The sequence below is a fragment of the Mustela nigripes genome, chromosome 5 (genome assembly GCF_022355385.1).
Source record: "Mustela nigripes isolate SB6536 chromosome 5, MUSNIG.SB6536, whole genome shotgun sequence".
NCBI classification, from domain to species: Eukaryota; Metazoa; Chordata; class Mammalia; order Carnivora; family Mustelidae; genus Mustela; species Mustela nigripes.
Genome location: NC_081561.1, coordinates 112,857,096 through 112,873,804, shown reverse-complemented (window position 1 = coordinate 112,873,804; position 16,709 = coordinate 112,857,096). Strand labels below are relative to the sequence as shown.

Sequence of the window (16,709 nt, the reverse complement as noted above, 5' to 3'; positions counted from 1 at the left end):
GAATGTGGGGCTTTTGTACTTGTAGAGTCATGGCCTCCATTTCCCTTCCTCTGTCAACTGGGGCCAGTCTTAGATCTTAAAATCTACTCCCATATCTTCTCATGTTTCCCATGTGGCCACTCCAGTAATAGCAGGTCAATTTCCTCTCATGTTTCAGATCTCCCTGGTTCCTCCTTCTATAACATCTCTTTGACCTTGGCTGGAGAAATTTCTCTGCTCCTAAGGGCTGATATGATTAGATTGGGCCCAATGGCAAAGATCCAGGATAATATCCTTATTGTAAAGTCTGTAACCTTAATTACATCTGCAGTGTCCGTTTTGCCATGTAATGTTCCATACTCACATGTTCCAGGAATTAGAGTATGGACATCTGTATAGGGCCCTTCACCTATTATACAATGTTTTTAAGTTGTTTTTTCCTCCACTTCATGCAGGGAATTTTTGTTTTCCATACCTGTAAGTAACTTTAATATTTTAGTAGGGAAAAATGGAGACTTATGAATATTCTCCATCTTGTAACTTAAATATATCTGCTATATTTAGATTTTAATTAGAAATTGATTAAGATAAAAAAATCTTATACGAGTGCTTGAAGCTCAAAATCTATAAAATGTTGATTGGTTCACATCTGTATACAAACCCACCATTCTTACTGATTATTTTTAAATTCAAAGCCTTTTAACTAATAATTGCAGCCCACAGATTTTTACCTTTTGACCTGTTATTAGACTTCTGATTTCCTTTCACATCAACTTCATTGACTTTGTTCTTATGCTGTTGAGATTTTCTACTTGAACCACAGAAACCATTTTCTCAATTTTCTAAGATGTTCTTTCACTGTCAATTGTAGAGACTCCATATATGTCCCCAATAAGTTGTGAGAATCTTCCATGTTTCTTTGGTTGAAATCAATTCTTGTATTTGAATATTGCTAGAAAGTTAGGTAAAAAATGAATCTGTTAATCATTTGTTTAAAAACCTACTAAAATTTTACATTTAAAACCTCTTCTCTATGTGGTATTTGTTTTCCTACATTTTCCAATTTAGGAAATTTATTTTTTTTAAAGATTTTGTTTATTTATTTGACAGAGAGAGTGAGAGAGCACAAGCAGGGGGAGCAGTAGAAGGAGAGGGAGAAGCAGGCTCCCAGCCAGGTAGGGAGCCCAATGTGTGGCTTGATCTCAGGACCCTGTGATCGTGACCTATGCCAAACACAAATGCTTAATCTTCTGAACCACCCATGCACCCCCAGGAAATTTATTATTATTGATTATTATTTATTAGCTTCCATTAATTCCGATTACAGTAGATTTTGTTTCATTTTGCTAATTATAAAAAATATAATTTAAATATCATAACACCTAATTGGTTGTTAAGTGTGTATGTAATTTAGTTGTAGACATTTCTTTTCAAAATTGACTTCAGATTGTAGTTAATTGGGTATTTTGGTGTAACAGTGAGTGTATTGGTGAAATCATTACAATGTGGTTAATTTAGATTGACTATATTAAGCATAGAAATCATTATGTCTTAAGATTAAAGAACTTCATGCCACTTCAATTTTACCTTTACATAGAAGTTTATCTGAAAATAATGACTCTGCTAGAATCCAACTCACTTACAGATTTTTGTTTATAAAGTATATATCCTTATGCCTAAGATATTGAAACTCAAGGGAAAATATCATCAATTCTCCTGTAAAAAAATGTTGCATCTGAAGGACATGAGACAGACAAAGATATTTCCTATCTTGCGTTTTGCCTATTCTCAAGGGCCATGTGCTAGTACTTCTAGCTTTGACCCTCTTAAATGTGTGACTCAAGATAGTATCAGCAAGGGACACATTTTTAAAGGGAATTTTCCAGAAAATCAGGAGTATAGCTATTTATAGATGTGGCTCCTTGTACAAAAGGGGAAAATCACTGTTAATGGTGTGATATGGGTTTCAAAATGCCATATATTACAAATGTATTTTTTGACATCTTTTTCTCCCAACCCCCAAACTACCATAATTTTATTGATAAGAGTTCTTTTCCAGGATGAAATAATGAATATAATTTTAGTGTGTAACTTGCAGAAATCAAATCTTGTTCTATGCTTAGATTTTGCTGCGACGTGTCAGAAACTAAATGAGGTACATCTATACCCCACGTCTCCTCCATACCTTGGAGAATTCAGTGTCTCTTCACCTTACTATTTAGGATAGAGACTAAGCAAAGTCATATAATTTGCTTTACACTGAAAATCGCATTAAGCTACGTGTGTTGTTTGAAAGAGACCTAGACAGCGCCTCCTCTCTACCTGTTTCCAGCAAATATATTTCCAAATAGCACACATCATACATATCATAAAGCCAGATCAGAGATCAGCAACTTTACTGAGTAATTCCGGGTATTGTCTACTGCAGTATTCTTATGTGTGCTGCATTCTGTTTCTTACTAAAGTTTAAATATAGATTTTTCTGAATGATTTTAAGTAAATCAGACGCTTGGAAATTGCGGCACCTGGGTGTCTCAGTCGTTAAGCGTCTGCCTGCCGCTCAGGTCATGATCTCTCGGGGGTGGGGTCCTCGGATAGTGCCCACATAGGGTTCCCTGCTCAGCAGGAAGCCTGCTTCTCCCTCTCTCAATCCCCCTGCTTGTGTGCCTTCTCTCGCTGTGTCTCTGTCAAATGAATAAAATCTTTAAAAAAAAAAAAAAAAGAAGAAGAAGAAGAAGGACTATTGGAAATTATTTGCTAAGTAGATTCACCTCAGAATTCGTTGGGGTTTCTGTTTCCCTAGGCTATGGCTTGAGGACGCAGCCTCTTGAACACCCCAGGTGGCTGAAATATGCTAAGCATGTTCTGGATGGAGAGACAAATCACTTTAGAAACAAATTCTTCTTCGCTGCATAGATTCAGGTTTTAAAAGTCATGGCAAAATAAGATTTCTTATTAGAAATTTGTTTCATTGGAAACATATCAGAAACACATTTAGTCTGTAAACACAGTCTGCTGAGTACTTCAGCTGCATCCCCCTAAAGGGAAAGTTGTTCCACTTAATCTGCCCTAGTTACGCTTCTGTTAGTAATCTGAGAGGAAATATGGGAATCATGCATCTTCCATGTCCTTCCCGCAAAATCGCCAAGCCAGAAAGCAGCGAAAAATGTTTTTCCTAGACATTGATACTAGAAAATATTAAGAAGTAGAAGTAACAAAATAAAGTCAAAGGTATAAACATCAGAAGCTTGCTTAAACAGCTTTCGCCCCATATAATTGCTTTTCTGTCAGCAGGATTATTAACAATTTTGGACATCTGAAAATTAAATTAACAGCCTGAAAATATTTTACAGAATGAGATAGAGCATGATACATGAAACATAATGACCCCACTGAAATTCAGCCAAACCAGTGCAGCTACTCATTTAGACAGAGAAGACAACTAGTTAATCATCACGGAGCAAATTAGACAGAGCAAATTAGTTTGCTACATTCCACAGTCTTAGCTACCAAAAAGAGTATATGCCACTAATTAGGATGAAAGGACTCTGAGCATATTATTATCTATATAGAAAGAGAGAGCAAAATTGTAGCTTGAATTGCTTCTATCAAAGCTTGAAACCTAGGTTACGTAGACAGAAATTACATGTGCAAGAGCCTAGCTGTGTGTGTGTGTGTGTGTGTGTGTGTGTGTGTGTGTATTCTCAAAGAATTCCAATTAACCTTGGGAAAAAGTTTTTACACTTCATTAGGTCAAGATGCGAGAATGCTAAAGCAGCCACCACTTATGTGTGTGCGAATACATACAAACACACACACACAAGCACACACACACACACACACACAGTTAAAACATAAAAACATTTTTAAAAAGTGTGTTCCCTTTAATTGAAGACTAAAGTAGCCATTCCATATATTTTATTCTTGCACAGCATTAAACTGTTTTTTTTTTTTTAAAAAGTATATCTCCACCGCATGTGAAGTAAATATTTGGACTTAGTTTATCACTGGAGATTAATCTGAAATCATATTTTGTAGCCTTAATTAGCATTCATTTGCTTAATTGTCATTCTCAGCCCCATCATTTCCATTTTTCACTAACTTGAACAATGCTATCTTCTGCTGTTTGCACTTTAATTTAAATTTCTATTAAGGTTTATGAACAGTAATAAGGTCCTGTTTGAATATTCATTAGCTTCTGAATTGTGAGCTATGAAAAGGTGCTTTCTTTTACCTTAATGAAACTGGCACAGCATGGGACTGATCAGTTGTGACATTTGATTTGAGGCATCCAGTGAATTTTCTCATTGTTTATTGACATGTCTTGTCCAAACAGCTCCCTCGCAAGTGAGCGGAGTGATGAAGGAGAGGGTGCTGCAGCGGAGTGTCGAGCTTTCCTGGCAGGAACCAGAGCATCCCAATGGAGTCATCACCGAATATGAAATCAAATATTACGAGAAAGTAAGTGCTAAGAACAGCTGAAATGTGCAGCCTAGGTGTCTCGTGTCATCCTCCTGCACTGTAGACTAAACTTGGTCATGATGCCAGCTATTTGGAGCTATTTTGAAATTCATAGTTAATTTTAGCCCTTTTTAATAACCATCTCAGGTTCATCATTATAATCATGATTTCTGTGTATTAAGTTTCTGGGTTATACAAAGGAGACTATTCCATTAGTGGGTATATTTGTTCAATTTTTGATATAATAATTAGATGTAGGATTTTTTGGTACCGTAGAGCCACGCAGCTCAATGCGTTTTTGAAGAATGATTCTTTTAGGATCTCTGCTTGGGCCCTTAATGATTTCTTTTATTTATGTGGTTTCATTAATGATGATGGTGGCCTCAAGTAGTTTAGTCATTTGAACAAATAAAAACATTTTCCATGATAAATAGTGTAGTTCCTCCAAAATTCAGAATCAGATGATGAGGTACCGCTCCTTTAAATTCCTCCAAATTTGTTCTACATATGGCATAATAATCATATCTAGCACTTCTTCACACTTCTTTCTCCATGAAAAATAGGATGGCTAAAACCCAAGTGCTGCCCTTTAGTCTTCATAATGGCTGAGTTTTAGTAAATAGTGATATAATTGAGTGTATGAGTGCGTTTACTTCTGACCTATTTGGAGGGGCGTGGACACCCTGTTCACAAATTATTATATAGGCTCCACTTCACAGAAAGATTTGGTTCAAGGTTTGAAACACAGAAATGATTAGTATTATTAATATGAATATTGGTAATTGATATTAATGTTATTATTAATACAAGTGTTACTTACTGACTTCAGGATGTTAGCTGAAGTTCTATAATATGCATAGCCTTTAATCATTTAGACAGAATTTCAAAATAGGACCCAAGCTTTGGAAAATCTTGGGGGCAGAATTTACTTGACTGAACAATTTAAATGTATGCAGTGCATTGGCAATAAATACATTTTTCCCTTTGAAGAAAAAACAGTTTAAGATTAGTTTCAATGTTCAGATTAAATTTATAATATTTTTACATACTATTTTCATTACTAATTCATGACTTTCATGGCCAAAGTTACATTTTAAATACCTTATTTGTGTACCAGGAAATACAGTTCTTGCCCTGTCAACTGTGTTTCTGAGGAATCTTTGTTTTTACTATTGGTTTTGTTATGTCTGTTTTCCAGTGAGCTCTAAGAGTTTATAGTTGGTCCCTTCTGAAATTTCATCAGATTTCTAAAGCAATGAAATACATTTTAAAAATGTGTTAAGTAGTAAATGACAGTATAGTTTCTCACAGTGCAAGGAAATATTTTGCACATCCTTAGTCTGGAATAAATTTGTTCAGATAGTTTCTTTTCTATTTTGTATGACAAAAAAGAATGTATCTACATTTGCTGAACTTACAAAGTTGGCAATTATTAGAATAATATATTGCATTCTAACATATGAAAGCATGTGGTCTCTATATATCATTATGTCATCTAATATCAGTTATGCCTACTTCTTATATTTGAGATAAATATATATTTATAATACCAACAATCATTTTTATGAATGATTATAATTAAGACAATCAAATATCAACTTCAATAAATACAGTTTAAGCACAAATTTATTCAGACTTTTGCAAATAGCATGAAGGCAGATCAAACAACCCAACTGACATTTTCAGATTTCAATGAATAGTTTTATTGTCAGACATAGTTGAGCACCATTATTTATTATAGAACAAGTAAGAAACTATCTAAAATTGTATATTTTGATATGTAGTTTTTATAGCTTTTTAAATAAAAAGCCATTTGAGTCATTCCAATTAAGCTTTAAATATTTATTCATTTGGATATTGTTTTGATGGGGTTTTTTATATTCTTGGGTTTTTATAATTATTTCATTCTTAGTCTTATCATTTATGATAAATGCATTTTTAAACTCTACAGGCCTCAGTTTTCATGAAAAATGAGGAAAATTGAACCAAGCAATGTTTAAAATATTGCCAAATTATACAGTGCTTTAACTTTTATATTGATAGTTTTAATTTAAAATATTCCATTAAATATTGTTTTGTAAAAGTGGTTCTATTCTGTGAGAAATGTGGTTTTTAATGAAAGCAATTGATATGTCAGTATGGTGGTGGTATTAGCTAAATTTCTTGATTTAATACCTTTCCTCATTTTTCGCATATGGCCTTTTGCTTGCTGAATAACATTCAGGAAAAGTATTAAAAGACTACATTATGAAGGGAAGACCTCTATTAAACCATAGATTTTACAAGCATACCCAGGTTTTGGTTAACAGGACATTTGATTATATTTATGGCTAAATAGTTCTTGCCACTGTGCCCTCTACCAGCAAAGCAAAAGCTCAAAACATATAAATGGTTTAACAAAATTATTTCTCTTTGAAATTTATAGAACAAAGGCATGTGTTCACATTTCCATTTTATATTATCTTAGAAACAACTCAATGTTACAATATTCCACAGGGTACAATGTAGCCCTTTATAAAAAACAATGCAGCAAATTGAAATAAATTGCAAGAATTGGCTGTCAGATTGCCTGGTTGCAATTACAATTAAATATTCCCTGAATATATTGTTTCTAGGATCAAAGGGAACGGACCTATTCGACAGTAAAAACCAAGTCCACTTCAGCTTCCATTAATAACCTGAAGCCAGGAACAGTGTATGTTTTCCAGATTCGGGCTTTTACTGCTGCTGGGTATGGAAATTACAGTCCCAGACTTGATGTTGCTACACTAGAGGAAGCTACAGGTAAAATGTTTGAAGGTAATTACCACCTCTGCTTTGGATTCTTATTCTCTATAACTGTCACATTTTTCCCCCCCAATATTGAGGGTGATGATTTGGTTCAAGATTATTTTTTATATTTAAAGGTGAATATATATGCATAAATATGTACTTTGTAAATGTTATACAGAATAACAATTTATAATTTGCTGTTTTGTTTTTCAATGTTAAAATCTCGTAATTTATATGTCTTTTTAATATGCACTGGGGATTTTCTGGAAAAGATGAAGTCAGAAACAGAAACGGGACTTATTCAATTGTATATTGACACAGGCTGTTTTTATAGAATCCAAAACAATATTACTCCGGTTGTGTCCATCAAAGGTGGAAACCCCAAAATGAAGCCAGGATATACACAGGATGGGCCAGGGAAAGATGATCTATAAAAATCTGTGTTAATTTAAGTCTCTTGATTTTTAGCCATGATTTCCAAAATTGCAGTTCAGAGAGAAGATCTTAAAAGTTATATTTATTTTTATCACCCATTTTCTTCTTTTATAAAATATTTCAAACGTACCAGAGAATATATTTAAAGTATACATGAAATATTAAGAATAATAATTAAATGAATATCTCTGTATCAACCGCTCAGCCTAAACATTGAACAACATGGGGTGACTGAGCTAGTCACTGGGGTGACTAGCTCTAGCTCAGTATGTTAAGCGTCTGCCTTCAGCTCAGGTCATGATCCCACGGTTCTGGGATCAAGCCCCGCATCAGGCTCCCTGCTCAGTGGGGAGCCCACTTCTCCCTCTCCCTCTGCCTACTTGTGCTCTCTCTCCATCTCTCTATCAAAAACTAAATAAAATCTTTAAATTAATTAATTGAACACCCCCAGTATCTTGAATCCCCTTTATCATTTTTTTTTTTTTTTGTTCTATAGTTCCACAGAACGTAACAAAAATGCATGTGTCTGTAGGGTACCACAAATAAGCAGAAGTATGTGGGAATGCGTGTCCCAGTTTACTGTCAGAGCTTAAGTTCAGGACAGCTTGAGTGCCATGCTGGTTTTTCTTCCATTACCTGAGGAATCAGTGTGTGTTTCTGTATTTCGGAGTTCTTGATTTCTTCAGATGTTACTGCTAGGCACGAGGTTTACCCAGCTGCTACCTCATTATCTTGCCAGTATAGTCCTCCCACAAAATTCTAAACAGATGAATTAAAAAATATATTATGTGATCTTCTTTCCTCAATTTTTAATTAAAATTTGTAAGTAATTTAAATCAGTATAATTTTTATCAGTTATTTTGACTTCAGAAAAATATTTTTATAGGTCTTTTAAAAGACAAATTGACAAATACTCTTTGATCAGCAAATGCTTGTAAGGTTTGCTGTGTTTTTAAGTTAAGCAGTAACTCTCAGAACCTCAAATATATTCAGTGGCCACAAAAATTTTAAAGTGTTTTACATTAAGATATCAACATGTGAAGATTTCAGTGGCCTTGTATCAGATATGTTCTAGTAGTTTTCAATTTAGACTGATCTCATGATATTACTTTGTGATTTCTCATATAATAAAACACCTTAAGGAATGATTTATCATATGATAATGAATTTCTTAAACTTGTTAGATACCTTAGTTATCTCACATTACCTAATCATTCCTTATCAGTTAAACCTCTGAGTTTGAAAACTTTAAAAATGAATCTGCGCATTGTTCTGACTTTGTATTGAGAACATTGGGCCAAACTATTTTTTATTGATTCCTGAGATCCGTAGATGTTATTTTCATTATTTAAAAAATTAAACAACTGATATTCAAAGAGAATAAGATGTAGTAGTAAACCCAAAAGATCACATGAAGTGATGTTAAAACTAGATTTTTGTATTAAAAAGAATTTATGGTTTTAGCAACTGAATATTCTCTCCCATGGGAATGTCAAGTTGATGAAGGAACAATCCATTTATCTTTTCCTTGCTATTGTCTTGCCAGTTCCTACCATCAGTGCTTGACACATAGAAGGCACTCAATAAATAAGCAAGGAATGAAGACCTCACAGTCATCAACATAGAACAGATTACCACTATCAATCAGTGCCAGGAGACATATTCTGGTTTCACATCTCAGTTCTTCCATGTCTAGTTGTGAGACTTTGCATGACCTCATGTACCTTAATTACTAGCATAGCAGTATCTAAGTCAATGGTATTCTAAATATTACCTAAGTTAATGTACATGGAGTACACACAGAAAGTCTCAAGTCAGCTTTTACTTATTATTTAGCATAGCCATCCCCAAGCTTTTGTTCTATTAAAAAATGCTAGGGCTATCCAAAGAGATTTTGATTATTTGGATTATATCTATCAATATTCACTATTAGAAAGTAAAACTAAAAAAAAAATAAAACACACAAACACACATTTCATTAGCCATTAGAGTAATGGTGTTTTCACATGTCATGTAACTTCTAGAAAACTCAGCTGTGCACCTGTGAGCATATGAGAGTGAAAAAGGCAAATAACATCACATCATATTAAATAGTTTTGACCCTGCAGATAACCTGGAAAGTTCTTGAGGGACCCTTGGGTTTCCAGTCCACCCTTTGAGAACTGCTGGCTTAGCACAAAGTACTGCGCTAAGAATTAGGGATGTGGAGAGACACATGACACAATTATGCTGTTTAAAGGAGAGAGACTTGTACACAAATTCTGTCGTACAATTAAGCATTGGAGTGCATGACCCAATGCTATCAGAGTGTCAGGAAACAATGATTCACTGCTCTTGGAGGAAGGGAAAAAGTGAACATGTCACCCAAGAGAGGTCCCCTAAGCAGTGTTTGAAAAGGGAAATTAAACAGATTATTCCATTGCACATGTATCCTAAAATCCCCATCTCTTCAGAATCAATACTACTGGTTTTACAATTTTGAAATCATAATGTGACGATTATGGCACTTACAAATTACTTTTAAAATGCATTACCCATGAAGGAGATGAAAATATTAACTATAAATTTGACTGTGGAAAGATTAAAGTGTGACCCTGAGTACCTATAAAAATGTATAAATATTCACAAATTCTAATCATCATTCACCTGAATTCAGTTTTTCACTGCAGTTCTGTTTTTGAGGCTAAGGCAGAACTGAGCCTAAGACAAGCAAAGAATTAGACCCATGGGACACAGCGATTGAATGGAAACAATTTCTACACATATGTGTATAATTTTTCCTCCCTCAGGAAAAAAACTACTCTGTTCTTTTTTGTCTCTCTCGATATCTAATATATACATATATATATATATATATGTATATATATATATATAGAGAGAGAGAGAGAGAGAAATATATATAGAAAGAGATTTATGCATATATATACACACATAAAGACAGATGAAAATTTAAAATAATCTAACTAAGCCAAAAAAACAAATATATTTGAAATCTTTTTTGTTGTTGAATAATAATAGGCTGTAATTCAGAAATTGAAGCCTAAAAGTTTCCTTTTTCTCAGCCTCCCTCCCTTGTATAATTCCCTCAGGGAGCAAATCAGCAGGGGTTGAATTAGGGAGAGTGTGTATGCCTTTGTTCAGAAACTGTCTATTACACAGGCGCTACTTCACTATTTTTTGATATAAGATCTATCTATAGTTAGCTTAGCATAGGTATACACAATTAAGAAATGTGTTGTCAAGAGGAGAACATAGATAAATAGAGAAGGGTCAATCAGAAAAACTTTATGCAAGACATACTCTTCCTACGTATAATTTACCGCCCTGGAGACCCAGTCCCTTGCCACCACCAAGAAGGAGTAGTATTTTCCATCCTGCTTTATATTAAAGATTACAGCTGTTGACTGTTTCAGCAATAAACAAACTATATTAGTTTGACATTATATATGAAATGATATTTGCAACTGGATCATTTGTTGGAATACATCTTCTCATTGTTTTTACACTCCTTTGATTATTTTATGAAGTCTGTACTGACATCGAAAATATAATACTCTGGGGAAAATATGACAATTATGAATTATCATATAAGTAGAACTTCACTAATTTGGAAAAATGGAAGTGAGAAGGCCATGTGACTTGATGAGGAATCGGAATCAGGGCTTGCTTTAAAGAACACATAAACACACACTGCTCCCAAGGAGACTCTCAGAAAGGTCCAGCTGGACTTGTCTTAATAAGCATAGAAGAATCACTTAGGCTTGTACAGGAAGTATCTGCAATTAGATAATGCTAAAATGTTTCTTTAAAGTACCTCCAAAAAGTTTGCTCTTTTGTAAAGAGCCTACCTCCTCTGTAATCTTAAACTCTCAAATGTGTGTGTAGCATACTTTGTCAAATTAGTACAAATACTTCCACTCATCTTTTTCCTGAATTATGGTACATTATAAAATCAGGATGATTTACTATAATTCCATGATGGTTTTTATTTTATATTAATAATATGAGAGACCACTTAAGATGCTTTGAAAAAATGCAGAGTATGTGTTTTGTTTCTTTTTTCATATATCAAAAAAAGAGTCACAAAGATCGCATACCTTGTTGGGATGGAAAATGGAGATTTTAATAATGATTATAGATCAAAGACTTCTCTCTGTTGATTCATAACTAAGTTTTCAGCAACTAAGCAGGAGTTAGCCATTCAATAAGGCATTTTATAGGCGTCTTTTATAGCTGAGTAATATAAAATAGATGAAAGTATTGTCCTTACCACGCCTTTAAAATGCAAAAGAAAAACCCCACAAAACAGCATTTATTTAAGTTAATATTATTACAACATAATGCATTTATTTAAAATTAGAGGTGAATTAAAAGACATAGATATCTCTTATTCATAAGATTTTGTTTACCCTCTCAAGTTCTTACATGGTGTTGAGTATTTCTGAGCCTATTCTCCTCTCTTTCCAGCAACAGCCGTCTCCAGTGAACAGAATCCTGTTATTATAATTGCCGTGGTCGCAGTAGCAGGGACCATCATTTTGGTGTTCATGGTCTTTGGCTTCATCATTGGAAGAAGGTAGAACACAAATTTGTTCTAATCTTTAACACAAAATTTATTGACTTTTCAGAATTATGTCAGCCTATTAGTATTTAGTGTACAAATTGAAATATATATGAAATACTAGAACTTTATAAGTAAGTAACTTTGTAGGTAAGTAAGTAACTTTGTATTAGAACTTTGAAAGTAAATACGAAATATTAAAGGTCAATAAATTCCCTTCTCCCAAGGTCAAATACAGTATGAGCTTAATCATTCATTGCCTTTAGTTTAAGTGCAATGAGCATTGTAATTTCTATTGGGTGTGTTTTTATTGGTTACTTTTAGTTAGGTTTTCACCATAAATATAGGAGATAGCTGAGGAAAGATGTACACATTTAGTTCCTGGGTCAGTGGAGACCATTTAAAATCTTTTGTTATCGCTATTGTTTTTCAGAAAAAAGTATAAGCAAATATTCACTCACTGATAAATTTAAATTTATAAAGTATATTCTCTCTACATTATCTCACACAAGTACTTCATATTTTGTACTTCTTTTAATCATATGAGTTACTATATTATTATCAATGAGTTCAAACTATGGACAAGATTTTTTTTTGTATTTTGTTTATTGCTCTAACTAGCATGTTGTCAAAGAATTAAAGCAGTTGTACTGAATTTTAAATATATAAAGTAAGATTATTGGCTGAGATCATCAAAAATCTGATTTTTTTCTAGGCACTGTGGTTATAGCAAAGCTGACCAAGAAGGGGATGAAGAGCTTTACTTTCATTGTAAGTGTTTGGTTTTTCTTTATTATTATGTACCCCAATTAATACAGACACCTGGTTGTTAGCATTGGCATGAAAAAAATTCCTAATGTCTCATGCTTGAAAGTACATAATGAGCTCAAAATGTTGCTTTAAAGCATTTGAACAGGATATTTAGAATGAAAATCATATGATGTGAATTTTAAAAACATGGAATAGCTTGAGAAATATAATCTCTCACAAGAAATTTTAATATTACTGCAAGATATTTAGCTGCTTTTATGTCACGATTTTTCGTTTTGCAAATTTTGCCCAAGTGTTTCATACCATTCTAACAAGAATCCATTACAAGTTGCATGGCCTGTATTCTAGCTAAGGAATTCATTTAGAAGTAGAAAGGCAGAACCTTGTTTTCCCACTCAATGAGCGATGCTACCATGAAAGGCCAAGCTATGGAGCCTCTTTTTCTTCAGCTACTATACATTGTCTGTTGTGTAGATATTTCCCTTGATATCAATTTCATAATAATAGGATTCAATCTTCCACTGTTTTTCTGGGGCCTTGGGTTACCTGATTTTTAAAAATTGATTTTAGAAGTCATATTTAGAAGAGATCTTTGGAAACCAAAGGAAGTAGATGCCCCTCTGCATTAATCTTATTCCTGTTGCAATGTGGATGACCAGGGAAAAAATGAGAGCTATGCAAATAAATATTATTACTTCACGTAGCCAAAGTAAAGATCTCATGATCCTATGATTTGAGTTCGGACACTTAATGATGTTCTTATCCAAACCCACTCTTTTATTGTTAATCCTTGAAAATATTAAAAGACAATTGTATTTATTATTTTTCTTGGTAGCATAATATTTACTAAAATTTCTCATGAATAGATGAATTTCCTAACTGGCCTAAGAATTATATCAATCATTGTGTTATTTATCAAATTACTTTGTCAGTATCTAAGAAGATATTGTCATGTACCCATCCTAAGGTCACAAAAATGTATAAACATCAATCAAGAAAATGTGTGGTTTAAAGTCATAAATTGTGAGCATTGTTATTACCGTTACTATTATTACCAATGATGAGTTTGCCATCGGCAGTTTATAGAGATACACAGAAAAAATGGAGGTTAAATTTTTTGTTTTTCCCAACATGAGAGAATATCTTCCCCCAGGGGAAAAAGTAAATCAAAACTTGAATGCCTGAACTTTTATATCTAGTTTAATATGTATCTAGAAGAGTAACTTATAATTCCTACAATGCCCAATTCTACCCATTTTGTGAATAATTTGATAGCTGAATCATTTAATTTTACCTTCATCAGTATGTCACTTTTCTTTCCTTTACTCAATATATCTGACACATCCCCAAATTATCAAATACATTGTAGCTTATTTGCTTTTAGCTTTCAGGTTAATGCAGAAGGTAAATTGAAACATGGCTTATCTAAAACATGTTGTATAGCCTTATGCTAAATTGTCATCACTCAGTTTTAATATTTTGATGCCATTTGCTTTTTTTACATTTGACATCAAGTTTGTAATCAGACAAAAATAGAGCTGCATGTCTTCCTTGCTGACATAGACGAGATAAATGATATATAAAAACAGTTTTCATCCCCAGAACAAAATGTCAATGGTGGTTTTAAGATATTTAACACTCATGAGAAATGGAAATGAGATATTAAAACAAAAAAGCTCATACACTTAAATTGAGAGAAACAACAAACCAACCTATTCAGAAATTATGTTAATGTTTTTCTTAAAACATCCATTTTTAAATGAATAATGAAAAACTAAAGTGCACTTAACAATATCCTATCCTGGTAAATGCTTGATATTTTCTAGTCACCTTTTTTACAGGATATCTTTTTTTGTCATTTGATGAGTACCAGGCATTTTATCTGATTTTATAGCTGTATCTAAAATACGTAAAGTACAAAACTATGGTCACCAGCTATTTACAAGTTGGTGTCCTTTTATTTCGTTAGTATACAGACAATTTTCTTAGGTGCTAAGACACCAGATTGAATTTTTACAGAAACATGAAAGCAACCATTTAACTAGCTTTTAGAGCACTGAATTTAATAGAATGTCCAGTCATTTGTATCAGGCGCCCTCAACTCTCCATGGCCCCAAGTGCTACATTTAAAGACATAAACACAATGGAGAAGTTTAGTGAAGCAATTCCAATTTACATTTTGTTTCCTCCTACCATTTCTTCTAACAATGTCTTTGAATCCAAGCTGGGCAGTATTTCATGTTTTTATGCCAAAATTGCTCTGGCCTGTCAAAATGTTTTATGACAGCTTGAATAAAGAACCATCAGAGACCCATTTGAGATGCAGAAGGTTACCTCCAATCTAGCTCCCTTATCACAAAACAAAACCAAAAAAACAATGAAAGAAAGAAAGAAAGAGAATAAAAAGGGAGAAGATGGCTCATTCTCTATGTGCCTGCCAATCTAGGAGGTTAACCTATTGTTTTCTTCCCTTCTCTCTTTTTCTCTTCCCCCCCTCTTCCCTGTACTCCTTCTTCTCTCTTTTCTCTTTCTATACCCTCTCTCTTTTCTTCTTGTGTTGTTTTTTTTTTTCATGTTCAGCTTTAGTAACAAATGAGCATCTGTCAGTTTTATAAACTGCAACAATAATTGTTTAAGACAATCAATTTTGGATAAACAATCAACTACAGCAGAATAAATCAAGATTTTTTAAACCCATTTTCTTTAGACATTCTGCTTCTTTTTGTTTGTTATGTGTTTATTTTTAAAATATACTTTTAATTTAATGTGATGACATAAGCACAGTTAGGCTGTAGTGTAATACATAAAGAAATATATTGTTCTCAAAATAGTAAGATTTAATGAAAAGATTGTTCAGTGGCTTTGTTAAAAACAATAAAGTTTTTTTGAGGATATAGTGTAATTCTTTTTATTGCATTAATATAACCAAATATATGCCTATCTATCTTATCTTTGTCGTTAACCAAATGATTAGATTTGGAATACATTATTGTAATTGAATTTCATTTAAAGTTGACTTAGCATTATCTGTTACCTGCATGCTTCTGGGTGCATTTTAAGAAGATTTTAACTTTTAAGATGATTCTATGTTGTTTGAATTTTGACTACCTTTTCTGAGGCATATTGGCTACCTCCTTCCAGAGCCTTATAATTGAAAGTTCATATAAACCATTCCTCTTTCAAATTGCTGTCATACATGGTTAGCAGATCCCAGGAATATTGTAAATTTTCTAACTTTACTCTGCATTTTGTACATCTGGCCTCTACTGCCCTTCAAGGTGAAGATGAAACTGTGTCTTTAGTAGATTTCTCTCTGATTCTGTGATAGCGGTCCCTCATATCTTGTACTAATTTTATGTATATGTCAACAGTGGCTGGTCTTTAAGAAAATAAATCAAAAGAATAAGTAAGATGTCTAAATGTTTTTAATATTGCTGTCAGTGTAGTAGGCTACCTGTAAATGAAATGTCTTCTTTTCCCAGTGTATTAATTTGATTGATTGACTGACTGATAGATTTACAAATGTGTTGCCAAGTCCATTACAAACCTCAATATGGCTTGAACTATGCCATGATAGCAGTGAATTTAATTAAACCTCCAGTCTGATAAGAGTCATGTCAGAGAATTTTGGTGATGTCTTTTGTTGATTTACTGGAAAAGCAATTCAGTTCGTAACCTATGAGCTGGATCCTATGTTACCTATAGAAGCTTGCAGATAATACCTATACGC

The 16,709-nt window shown here is 33.3% G+C and overlaps 1 protein-coding gene across 5 annotated transcripts in view; it reads left to right on the top strand.

Moving 5' to 3' along the window:
* The window catches only part of EPHA7 (EPH receptor A7), a 169,557-nt gene that overhangs the window by 136,855 nt on the left and 15,993 nt on the right, over nt 1-16,709 (top strand). For 2 of the 5 annotated variants that reach the window (XM_059401077.1, XM_059401076.1), the window contains exons 6-9: nt 4,316-4,440; nt 7,056-7,224; nt 12,115-12,223; nt 12,924-12,979. In XM_059401077.1, coding sequence (XP_059257060.1) covers nt 4,316-4,440; nt 7,056-7,224; nt 12,115-12,223; nt 12,924-12,979 — 459 coding nt within the window. Of the gene's footprint in view, nt 1-4,315; nt 4,441-7,055; nt 7,240-12,114; nt 12,224-12,923; nt 12,980-15,559; nt 16,405-16,709 lie in introns of those variants that run through there. The other 3 variants (XM_059401075.1, XM_059401074.1, XM_059401078.1) reach the window with 2 other exon arrangements.